Source organism: Gymnoscopelus braueri, assembly GCF_963280865.1.
Source record: "Gymnoscopelus braueri genome assembly, chromosome: 23".
Lineage (NCBI taxonomy): Eukaryota > Metazoa > Chordata > Actinopteri > Myctophiformes > Myctophidae > Gymnoscopelus > Gymnoscopelus braueri.
The window spans coordinates 22,877,418-22,890,816 of record NC_137625.1 but is presented as its reverse complement, the minus strand read 5'-3'; the positions used below and the strand labels follow the sequence as shown (position 1 = coordinate 22,890,816).

Below are 13,399 nucleotides of genomic sequence, written 5' to 3'. Positions count from 1 at the left end.
ATGTTTGTGTGATAGGAACTTTTTTTTACATTAACCACTTGAACCCTAGAATTCCTTTTCTGAGGGGAACATTAGCCAAAAATAGCAGATCTACAAGCTTACAACGCCTCACGCTGCGAGGTGCTGTGAGCTTGTAGATCGGCTATTTCCAGCAAAGAGGTTTGGTGTAGGGGGAAAAAAAGAGCATCAAGTAAAAGTACAAGTTTTCTAAGTACTGGGGGTGGTTAACTGTCTGAAAATACACATTAACATGAATCCAGCACTGATGATAGTGTTGTCAAACAAGTCTATGAAGCTATGAAATCTATGAAAAGGTTTAATCAGCAACATAATGTTATACAATATGTAGTGGGTGTTCCCGCTTCATCACTCTCTCAGCTAAGGGGTCCTTGGCCCTGAAAAACATTGAAGACTCCTGATCTAGGGCCTAGGTCTACTACACTCTGAATAGCGTTAATTGCGGTTAAAGTGGGCTAATCTTAGAGAATGAAAAAGCCTGGCATGAGTGACGCAAAGCACCAAACATGATTTGCATAAAGCATTCGGATGACATGGTAGTAGAGACTAGGCTATATAAACCTGTCTGGCACATTCAGTGGATCTGTCGGCACATTACACTTGAAGAAGGGGGGGGAATATCATCCTCTCTGGCTAAATTATTATCTTAAAACCTGCTCGGCTTTTGGACGGACGAAAAAATGAAGACGGATCAGAGTGTGGTGCAGAATGGACCATTTAGTGGTAGACGGCAGAGCCTGATTGAAGATGCTCGAAAGGAGCGTGTAAGTGGTCCTTCTTCCCCGGGGCCAGCATCAGCATCACGGTGCGGAGGAGAGAACTTCGTCTTCGAAGAGAAAGATGGCAGGGTCACACTGAACATCCTTTTTGCGCTCAGCAATGAAAAGAACGCATCTTTTTTCAAAACCGGAAAAATCTTCGAGGTAAAGTCTAATGTTTGCTTTAAAATAATATATATAGTCAAAGATTTGCACACATTTTCGCGATTTTTCAAATATAGCAGATCTACAAGCTCGTAGCGCTGCACGAAGTGACACGCTATGAGCTTGTTTATCTGCTATTTTTGAATAGCCAAAGTATAAAATAATGCTATTTGGCTAAAATCTAAAATGACACAGATGGTTTCCCGGTTTTAATGGGTTAAAAGGTTTGTAAAATTTATTTTTGTGTGAAAACGTGTTGGATTTCGTGATTCTCATAACATCCTCGCCTTTATCTGTTTTTAGACATTTGAAGCCCAACTTCTGCATATTGAAAGTCGGCCGGGAAGGAGGTCGAAGAACGGCGTCACAGACCTGGAATTCTTCATGAAATGTGAAGTGCACAGCGCTGACCTTGACATATTCATCAACTCACTCAAAAGAGTGGCTGAAGATGTTCGCGCACTCCCAGAGGACAGAGGTAGCCTATCCTAAGTCTTTAGATATAGGACATTATTACATTGTATTGACATTAATTACGTTTTATGATTTTGCTACAATGCCATTAATTAGTGAATACATCTAGCCATCCATTCAATATCTTCTTTCTACTTTTGGTTACCAACAGCCTATATGTGTAAACCAGTAAGCCAATTAACATCTTTGTTTTCTTTTGTTAACAGTTCCCTGGTTTCCCAGAAAGATAAAAGATCTGGACAAATGCAACCTGCTAATAACAAAATTTGACCCAGATATGGACCAGGAGCATCCAGTTAGTATTTCCCTCTTACTTCAAAATGTGCCTAATTGTTTTGCTATATTTTGAGGATAATCAAATAAATCCCCTTTGACCATTCACATTGTGGCCTTTTTGCTTTCACGTCATACCCCAATTATGATGTAAGAATAAAATAGCCATTGTGTGAATATGGTCAATGAAGGATAAGTTACAACAAATTTCCTTTGCAGGGATTCAGTGACTCGGAATACAGGAAAAGAAGAGCTTTCATATCTGAACTGGCCTTCGGCTACAAACAGTAAGTCCCATCGCAAAACAAAACCCAGGAAATACAAATCTGCTGAAAATGTTTTGTATGCTGGAAATATTATTTCCAACATACAAAAAAAAATCAGCATCTATTCTGTTTCCCAATTCCTGCAGGGGTGACCCACTACCCAGAGTCGAATACACAGGAGAAGAAACAGCCACGTGGTGAGATTCCTTTCTAAACCATGTAGCCTACTACAGATGTCAGAATGACTCCAAACAGGGCCGGATCTAGGCATGGGCAATGCCCCCCCAAATGCCCTGACTGCCCCCCCAAAAAAAACTTTAAAAAAAGAAGAAAAAAAGAAGAAAAAAAGTTACATTTATGTCATGATATGAAATGTGAGCTTACCATAATCAAAATAATCCTTAATCATATTCCATCATGTATCATTGCACAATTCAAATAATCCTCTGCCCTGATTTTCCATGGGCAGTGTTGCCAGATATTGCGAGAGAAAGAAGCCTAGGAAAACAAGCCCAAAAGAACAATAGGAAGCAGTATTACACAAACAGCCGGAAAAAAATGGGAAAAAAACGTAAAAGTTTTTTGCCCGCCCCCCCAGCATTTATTAATGCCCCCCCAGTTAATAATTTCTGTATCCGGGCCTGCTCCAAACATGAATATGTGATAATATTAGGGGCATCATGCGTCCCAGACGATGGAAACTGCCACCCCCTAGCGTTCAAAGTTAACCTCTAATTCAGATATTTTATGCATATATTTTCTCCACCTCTGGGCGTTTTTACGTGAGTAATCTGATTTTAGATCCACGCTGAGTGCATCTCAGTCCACAGCTGTCCATCTAGATGTGACACGTGTTTTCTTGTCTGCAACCACACATTCATGAAGCCACTTTGAACCTGGTGTCTCTATTTTGTGCAAGTCATTGTAGGCGAACATTCAAAACCTTTTAAAATGTTAAAGATGTGCTAAAATAGCTGATCTATGTGTCGCATCACAAGCTTGTAAATCAGCCATTTTTGCTATTTTGTTAAATAGGGCTTATGTGGTCAGTGGTATGTGTTTTTTTCTGAAATGACACCTCTCGATACAATGTTGCTGTGATGTTAAAGGAAGGAGGTATACCGGACCTTGAGGGGAATCTACCCCAGCCTGGCGTGCAGGCAGTTCCTAGACGGCCTGCAGCAACTGGAGAGAGAGTGTGGCTATGGAGAGGACAACATCCCGCAGCTTCAGGATGTCTCTGCCTTTCTGGAAGGTACTGTAGGGGGCACTAGAGAGAGAGCTCTGTGGTGGTTCTCAATGTGGTCTCTGGCGACCCCCAGGGGTCCCCAGGAACCAAATGGACCCTTACAGGTCTATAGCTCTGAGACTATACAAACGGAACGAAATGAACCCTTACTTGTCCTTCTTTTCATCCATTTGAGTTCAATTAGCAGTGATGATTTTCCAAGGTAGATTGGGGTCCTGGGTGGGGGTCCATGGCCTAATGGGGGTCTTTGGCCTATTACAAATCAAACTGGAGGTCCTTGAGAGGAAAAAGGCTGATATTCAGTGAGAAATGTACTATTCTGTGTCTGTATGTGTGCATGGGCAAAAGATCAACTAAAGTCAAAACCATGAATTCCAAGACATCACGTACTATACATACATATTATTATCAAAACACAGCAAAATCGTGCATGTTACTGTGTTAGTTTAACTCCAGTTTCAATGTTAAGTCTGATTCATACTTTGTCACACGGCGGTGCCTTACGCCAAAATAGCCGGCCTACAAGCTCACAACGCGTTGCAGATGCGACACGTTGTGAGCTTGGAGGTCTGCTATTTTCAGCGTCCGACACCATCATGCAACGGACCATGAATTAGGCATCACACGTCTCTGATCCCCCCGCTCTCTGTGCTCCAGAGAAAACAGGCTTCCAGCTACGTCCGGTGGCAGGGCTCCTGTCTGCCAAAGACTTCTTGGCCAGTTTGGCCTTCCGGGTGTTCCAGTGCACACAGTACATCCGCCATGCCTCAGCACCAATGCACTCGCCTGAACCGTAAGTCTGCCTTGCACTGGGCATCCATCTCATCTGATCTGTTCCTTATGGTGCCTTTACTTTTAATTATTGAATTAACTTTCGGCTTAATCCTCTCTAACAGGGACTGCTGTCATGAACTACTAGGCCATATTCCCATGCTTGCAGATAAAGAATTTGCCCAGTTTTCTCAGGTAAACACACTGTTGATTATTCTGTCACCCCTCCATTTGATTTAGCCTAACTGGGAGTTAATCTGTTACATATATGACATGGGCAACTTTGAATATTTCAAATTCCAGGAGATTGGACTGGCATCACTTGGAGCATCAGATGAAGACATTGAGAAACTCTCAACGGTAAGATGATCATGTGCACTCTCAAATTAGTCCTATTCAGCCATTTTTCATTTCATGAGACAAAAACAAAACAAGGAGCACCACATGTTAATAGAAAAACAATCAGCGTAGAGATAGAAATCAAACCAACCAAAGCTGTGTTGAATTGATGTTTCATTTTTAGAGATATTATCATTAGAATGATAGATCTTTGCCGCTATCTAGTGACCAAAGTAAATAGCTGCATGTTGTGTCTTCATCCCCATTCATACTAAATTGATAAACATGTCCCTCTGTTGTTGACCTCTCCCTCACAGTTGTATTGGTTTACTGTGGAGTTTGGACTCTGTAAGCAGAATGGAACGGTCAAAGCTTATGGTGCTGGCCTCCTGTCCTCCTATGGAGAGCTAGTGGTGAGTGTATTCATTTTGCACTTTCCTTTGATAAAGCACACCCCATTGAAGGGTGGCACTAACATTGTTAGGATTGGAGTTACATTTCCCACTGGGTCCATCAATGCCAGTTTACTTCCTGTATCTGCTTGAAGTAGGTGGCCGACCTTTCTAGTCTATTATTTCCAATGGAAGAGTGAACGTGAACACAGCTTCTGAACAATTCTTTAGCCCCATGGTCACTGAACTAAATATTGGAACCAATAACATGACATCAGCTTGTGACTGCAGTTTGTTCTTGTTCGCGGATGACTCGGCTCTCCTGGTCTCGGACAAGGACAAATTGCAGGTCGAAAAAACCCTTAGCTCTGAACTCGGTAAAATCTGTACCTGGCTCGTTGATAACAAACTATCATTACACCTGGGTAAAACTGAATCCATTCTCTTTGGGTCCAAAATAGACCTCAACAAGGCTGATGGCTTCACAGTAAAAGTGGGGTGACAATGTTATCATAAGAAAAGACGAAATTACCTACCTGGGTTGTATTTTAGAGGAAAATCTTTCCAGTGAAAAAATGGCAACTAAAGTAATCAAAAAGGTCAACCAGAGAACAAGATTTTTGTACAGGATGTCCTCACTGGTCAGTAGGAATACATCGAGGACTCTAGCAGGAGCCCTCATCCAATGTCACTTCGACTATGCATGCACCTCATGGTACCATAGCACCACAAAGGCCTTAAAACAAGGCTCCAGACATCCCAAAACAAACTGGTCAGGCTATACACTAAAAACAAGGATAGGATAAGGATAATTCCTTTTAACAGGTCGTTCATGAAAGTCCTTGCGGTCTTGTTTCCAATGAGAACCTGTGAGCAATTAGGGGTTAAGAGTCTTGCTCAGGGACAAATTTCATTTCATCGACACATATGCTGGCGTCAGTGTTGTGTTCTAGTTTTTTTATGAAGGTATACTATGTTTATTCCCTGCCTCCCACACGCACGGCATGCGCGCGTCTATAATGAATTAAATGTAAAAAACGCTGTTTTGAACAGTTTTTGAAGGTGTACGGTGGCGACGAAAAAAAATCTCAAGGTATACGGCGTACACAGCATCTGACGGTAGAACCCACCACTGGCTGGCGTGGCCTGGAATCGAACCTGGGGCAACCAGGGCCTCTGGCTCCCTAGGCGGGCTCACTAACCACTCAGCTATGGCCGCCCCACAAACAGTGCTATATAGCACCAAAACGGTTCTTTGGCTCGTAATCATAGGGGAACCGTTTTTGGTGCAATATAGCACCAATCTTTAAAGGTGGTATATAGCACCTTTGTCAAATGGTGCTATATAGCACCTGTTATTAAGGTGCTATTTAGCACCATTTGTCAAATGGTGCTAAATAGCACCAATCTTTAAAGGTGCTATAGCACCTTTGTCAAAGGGTGCTATATAGAACCACAAAGGTGCTATATAGCACCACTAGAGGTGCCAAATAGCACTATATTGTTTACAGTATAGTACGGCAATTAAATCATGGCAGCTACCACCATAGATTACTTAATATGCTTCTAAATCACACTTCCACTCAAAAATGTTGATAATTTCTTACCAAATAGGGCTTAAAAGATTCGGAATCCTGTACTAGAAGCATACTGAGAAACACAATACATAACCTTTTCAAAAGTTGTATTTATTTTAGCAAATAAATAATGTATTGATACAACTATGATACAAATATCCTCTATATCATTAATAAATATACACTCAATGTCGCTAACTTGAACATCAGTGCTGAAATGTCAGGACAAAATCTAGAGAGAATACCGACTCCTACAAGCTACAGTACTCACAGATGGAGTTGTACATTATTTTTTACTGTGACAGGAAGTTTGCCTGCATCCTTCAATTTCAGATCAACACAACTCCAAAAAGGTCAGTGTCTTGTTCAGTCCTTTAGGGTGCTGGATTCTGAACCCCAAATATACACACAATAGGAGTCCTAGTGCCATTGAGATACTCACTCTCACTCTCATCTGTGATCACCTGGCCATCTAATGTGAGCACGATGTGGTCATACTGCATTGGTGTTGACATGCCAGAAGTGCTGGTCTGAGCTTGGCCCTGGGGAAGAGGGAATAGCAAAAGCATCTTGTCTCACATTTATTTGAAAGGCAAATTCAACTACTTTCATACTACTATTCAAATTAGTGATGCACAATATTAACATTTTGGCTGATATCTGATTAACGATCAATTGCATACTCAAATCGACTGATAAAAATACCGGTATTGCAATACAAGTGTCCAATAAGGTTTACCTTACACCTCTTACAGTAACTGTAATACTGGGCACAGATCAATAAGGAGGCAATTAACACATTACTGTACTAACTAGGATGAATGTTAGCCTATAACCATATAATCAGCATGCTAATTTATATTAAAATAAAATCATCAGTAGCTAAATAAATTACTATTATGGTAATCTCCATCAGCATCTCAAAAGGGCTTAACTCTGTTTTTAGGAGGGAATCACAATGTATGAAATCCACTAATATAGCTTATTCTTATGAGAAACCAATGAAAGTAGAACTAAACCTAATATGTGAGCATTTGTAGGTAAGTGGGCTATGCAGGGGGTTTCCTTACTTAAAATCTAGCCATGGTACCTCAGTTTAAACACTATGGATAAAATAAACACTAGCCTAAATCATCTTCAATGTGATGCATTAACACTTTCATACCAATACCTACTCAGTTATACATAAATAATGTAAATAAATAAATAGGGCGACTATAAAATAGGGTTGTGGTGGTCAAACAAATTTTAATGCTATTTTAACTCATTTTGCTTGGGGCCCACTGACAGCCCTTTAAGCCCCCATACCTTACTTTGAGAACCACCATAGTACTATATAGCTAAATAGATTATCTACAAGGTGTCACTATGCGACCATTGTGAGCTTGTTGTAAATAGGATGTTTTCCCTATTTTCACTTATAATGACATGTCCAAATAGGGACGCCAGGTTGACAGTTGTTAAACTCTGTTGAGAGCCACAAAATGGTTCTAATAATACTATCAAAATCCCTCTTCTTTAAGCTGCTTTCTTCTATCTTCTTGATGAATCAACAATGATGCAGTTATATTATTTTATTCTCACAGTCGCGACGAACTTCAAAGCTCGCGCTGTGGTCCAGCGTCCCTTCTGCTCTCAGCGTCACTTGTCAAAAAGGACAGATCTACAAGCTCGCAGCTGGTGCCATGTGACCTGCTGTTAGCTTGTAGATCTGTTGTTTTGTAACATGACACCCTGCATGGTGAACTTTGACTTGGAGCCAAGTCAGCCAACCAATAGGAAAGAAGCACTGAGATTTTACGTCACTTGGCAGCCATTTGTAGTTTTCTTCAGTTTCCTAGTGAGTCCAGGAGATACACCTCGGGCTTAGCCTGTAGGCTATTAATAAGCTACTTATTGATGAACTAAAATTCATGTATTTGACTGACATGTGTGCATGGCTGTTTTGTTTGAATTAGATATATATATATATATAAAATGTGGGTGCCCTAGCTATTTTTGTAGGGGTAGTTGAATACAGCATATATACAGCATATATATATATATATATATATATATATATATATATATATATATATATATATATATATAGCTATTTTTGAAGGGGTAGTTGAATACAGCATATATACAGCATATATATATATATATATATATATATATATATATATATATATATATATATATATATATATATATAAATAATACATATTGACAGGATTGACATATTGAAAGGATTGAGAACCACAATGTTCTATAGGACTTCAGTAATTGAGCTGAGGTGCTATAGCACCACAACTATCCCAAAGAACCACTGAATAACCCTGAGGTGCTGTATAGGACTTCAGTAATTGTGCTGAGGTGCTATATAGCACCACAACAATCCCAAAGAACCACAGAAGAACCCTGAGGTGCTAATCCCAAAGAACCACTGAAGAACCGCTGAGGCACCACAACCACCCAAAGAACCACTGTGGTGCTATATAGCACCACAGGAATCTCAAAGAACCGCTGAAGCACCAATCTTTTTGTGTGTATACTGCTTGGCCTTACACCTACACCTCATCTAACCCCTGCTCATTTTTGCTAGGGTGGGATGACTCAGGGTAGAGGACAGAGTACAGCAACTTGCAATGGGCCTGGTCTACAAGATACACTACACCACAAAGACACCCATGTACCTGCAAACTACTTCAAAAACGTCAAAGATGTCCACAAACACAACACCAGAGGGAGCTCCACAAATCACGTTCAACCCAGATTTGTCTCAAACAAGGGGTTAAATTTGTTCTACTGTGCCACCAAAATGTGGAATGCCCTACCAACAGTCATAAAAAAGTGTGACTCCTTGCTCTCCTTCAAAACTGCTCTAAAAGAGCACTAACAGGTGGCTGCAATTCGGAAAAAGTCCAAGCCTATCACCAGATCTTTTGATTACTAGTTGTTTATGTGATGTTGTGCTTTTTTTTGGCACGCTGTTAATAACGTATTCAATCAATCGTCAAAAGCCACACAATCTTCCCACGATTTTCAGACTAAAATGAGGTGCTATAGCACCTCAGACACTCAAATCCGGCTGAAACCTTGCCCAAATTTAGATGACTGATGGCATAGACTGACCAGAAGACTGAAACGCTGTTATTAGACCCTGGCTTGTTTTCTCTCCTGTGTTGAAATCCCTTATACTTGCTACAATGACAATCTTAGACTTGTTGTTCCAGTACGCCTTGTCCAATGAGCCAGAGTACAAGCCTTTCAACCCAGAGGAGACTGCAGTTCAGCCTTATCAGGATCAAGCCTTCCAGCCGGTGTACTTTGTATCAGAGAGCTTTGAAGATGCCAAGGTTAAGTTGAGGTATGAATGAGTATTCCATATTTCTGCTTTAAAAGTAACTCAACACAAGTAACTTGTTATTCAATATTGCTCATAAGCCGGTTATGTCCGTAAAAGTGTTATTTTGTTAATAGAATGTCCAAATGAATTGCCTTTGGGTGAAAGCATATTTTAGTGTATTTCTGTGAGTCAGACCTAATACATAGAAATGTATCTGTATATGTATTACGCCTTATTATATTTGCCTGTATATCCATGCTCTCCCCTTAGGAAGTACGCCGCGACAATCAAGCGTCCGTTCTCAGTGCGGTATGACCCGTTCACATGTACCATGGAGGTTCTGGATCAGCCCAGTAAGATCCAGAGCATGCTGAGCCAGATGAGAGAGGACCTGAAAACGCTTCAGAGTGCCCTGGAGAAGCTGGGCTGACATCAGGGATACAAACAGAGCTGCGTGGCCATATGACACTTAACGTTGGGTAGACTGAAACATGTTATGGCAAGAACAAGGCCATATATTTTGTCCCGTGGAACAATGGTCAACAGGTGGAAAATGCTGAAAGTGTAAAGATAGATGCATCGTAGCGATGAGCAAGGTTGTGTGATCATGTATTTTACTATGTATTGTGGAGTGAATGTAAAATGGTTTATTTTCATGGCAATCACCAAAGAACATCACAGCAAAATAAAGTTGAGCTGAGAAACATTTGTTGAGCTGAGTTACAGAAAATGATTTAGGATAATACATTGATGTTTGCCATATTGATGAAAAACAGAGAGAGAGAGAGAGAGAGAGAGAGAGAGAGAGAGAGAGAGAGAGAGAGAGAGGACCACTACAATGCAGGACATGCATTTCTAGCATCTAATTCCAAACCGACTGTTTCCATTTGGAACATTTTTTGGAAGCCATTTGTCTTCGCGTGTTATTAAGCAAAAAGGAAGGAGCTAATTATGAATGATTTAAGTATCGTGTTCCCTGTGTTGGTCAAGGCTCGAGCCAACACTGGGGCCCCAGTGCATCAGTTGGGCCAGGTCACCACGACCGCATGGCCGACAGACGCACTTCCGTCCTTTTTTAGCTTTTCTCTTCGTGTGAAACATCTCCTGGAATCAAGCCTCAAATTTGCTTGATCGATGAAAATGCATGACGGAGTCATCCCCCCCCCCCATCTGCAGTACTCATAAAGCCTTTAGAAGTAGCCTACATGGTGGCGGGTGAGGCCTCCAGTGGTCCAGCATGTGTGGGAAGCCTTCCTTTCCCATAATTCCACTGTATAGTAAATCAAGCCTGCTTCAGCCTCTCTGGGAAACCCAAGCCTCTCTGTTTGCAGAGAGCAGAGAGAAAATGGGAGAGAGGGAGAGAGGGAGGAAAAGTGGGAGAGAGGGAGAGGGGAAAGAGTGATCTACTGCTTGACTGGTGTGCAGAAAACGCACACACATCCACTTTCTCCAACCAGAAGTCAAACACTTAATAATTTCTAGTATCTCATTCTACATCCAGCACACTCAAATCCACAAATCCCCATGAAACCGCTGCTGGGATCCAAATCTGCTGAGCTCTAAACAAAAGCCAGTTACCATGGCAATAAGATGACTAGTAAGCGTTCCAGCTAGATTCTTGTGCCTAGCATACTCGCCACAAATCCCAAATGCTGTATCATCCTGCCTCCAACCATAAGTGTTTCCTTTGTTGATGTCATGGCCTCCATCACTACCTTGGCTTGGACACCTCTTCTCCGAAGTTGGAAAGAGGGTCGTGAGGTTCACCTTGTCCTCAGGCCCGACGACTAATGCCTAATTTATGCTCCGTCGTATGACGGTGTCGTGAGCCGAAAATATCTACAAGCTCCCAATGCTGTCTTACGACAAAGTATAAATCTAACTTAATAAAACATACAAAAGGGAGGCCACTGCATACAGTATAGGCCAAAGTGCTTTCACACTATAGTGTTGAAGTCGTTATGCTGTCTTCTTACAAATAATTGTGTGGTAAAAATGTTGATTTGTGGAGATCATCTTGAAGAAAACATAATTTCATAAACCTTTGTTTATTACAGAGTGCATTTTATTAATTTAACCAAATGAAAAAAACTAAAGAAATCCAACAAAAAAAAAGCGCTGGATATCTACATCCATGGCATAAGTCACTCCTGGGTTAGCCTACAAAAAGATGCTATCCACACTCAAGGCGTGCTGGTAAACATTAGATTAACCACAACATTTTTTTTATGTCAACTATTATTGCAAACTGAGATTATCAGTGAAATTCTGCTCATATTCAGTGAGTGATAATGACTCTTTGTACTCATCAAAGATCAACATAATCACTTCATTCTGGGAAAACACTGCACAACAAACCAGACACGAGATTAGATCAAAGCCCAGCCTCAAAGAGCTTTAATCTCTCTTTTTTTGTTTCTACTCCTATCATTCTCCTCATTAGTTTTTTATTTCCTTTCCTTTTCTTGAAGCCCAAGCTTAGGCATGCAGGGCAGTGGGGGAATTAGCCAGGAGATTAGGAGGAACCGGTGAGGAGTGTATAGACTGTCTGATCTCCCTTTGATCCATTTCACTCTGTTATCACATCTTTCCACTAGATCAAACTTTATGCAAAGAACAATGGCTTCATTCAGATTACATAAGAAGTAACATGAAGGCCGGTGGCCACAACATTTGGACAAGAAATCATGGTACTACGGTGTGATAGATTAAGAGGTTGGTTTGTCCTCCTGCCACAATCCAATCTGTTTATTTATTTGTATAAATTTACTTTGTCTTGTTTATTGATGCTGACATTGATTTGATTGTCACTAAGAAAAAAGAAAAGAGCAATTCACATCCATATTTGTTTACGGCGACATGCTCAAACAAACATGTTTATTTGAAAGACATGCCGCTTGGCCAGTCGTTACCTGAACAGGGTTAAAGGTGACTTGACAAAAAAATGGGGTGCCGCTGACCTATAGCGGCTAAGGCACATACCACATATTGGCTCTAAAGCCTGGGTTCGATTCCCGAGCCCGACGATCTTTGCTGTGTGTCACTCCACGTCTCCCTCTGTGTACTATCAATAAAGGCAGAAAAATACCAAAAATATATATTTTAAAAAAAAAGTGAAGGTGGATTGACAAATGTAGGATAACTGTGTTATTCCGTTTACAAACCATCAGATGGCGGCCTTGAGTCATTTTGCATCACAAAGGCACTAGTCTCTTGAGATTCGTGACTCACCTTTCTGAGAAAGTATAAACTCAATTAGAAATTCTCTTAAAAAAATAAGTTAATATACCCTTTTACAATACATTCAGTTGGAGGGTGCAGAAGAAAACTGAAGCTTCTTGCACCGATATACTGATGTCTGGGTCTCATGCCGAAGTTCCAACACCACTTATTCCTAATAACACAGCAAATGTACAGTGGAGACCACTGTGAAGCTTTAAAACGAGAGCACTAGAGAGCAGTAGCATGTTTTGATTGTGGATGGTGGTTTACGTGTCATGTCCAAGAAACATACAGGTTGACGGAACAGGTTTGAAAGAGCGCCGGTTTCTTCGCCTTATAGCCTACCTGAACCCAATCTTTGGTGCAGAACGCTGCACAATAAAACACATGCATTAATGGGGTACAATAAAAGGATCGATTACATCCCAAGACACCAGGGTTCGATTTGTAAAAAGAGTGGGAGACATTTTCTTAACCACTTCTGCTATTTTAACCATTTTAGAAAATTGCCAAAATATGGATGCCAGGGATAATGTGGCTAACATGCATTTTTTATTAAATTGT

The 13,399-nt window shown here is 40.8% G+C and overlaps 1 protein-coding gene across 1 annotated transcript; it reads left to right on the top strand.

Moving 5' to 3' along the window:
• Positions 1-698: 698 nt before the first annotated feature.
• On the top strand, positions 699-10,043 carry th2 (tyrosine hydroxylase 2; the record flags this gene model as incomplete). Its single annotated transcript, XM_080421265.1, has 12 exons — positions 699-941; positions 1,245-1,419; positions 1,622-1,710; positions 1,908-1,975; positions 2,101-2,151; positions 3,064-3,209; positions 3,861-3,996; positions 4,100-4,169; positions 4,278-4,334; positions 4,631-4,726; positions 9,501-9,634; positions 9,884-10,043. 12 exons carry the CDS (start codon positions 699-701, stop codon positions 10,041-10,043), a joined length of 1,425 nt encoding a protein of 474 aa, XP_080277391.1.
• Between the last annotated feature and the right edge of the window lie 3,356 nt (positions 10,044-13,399).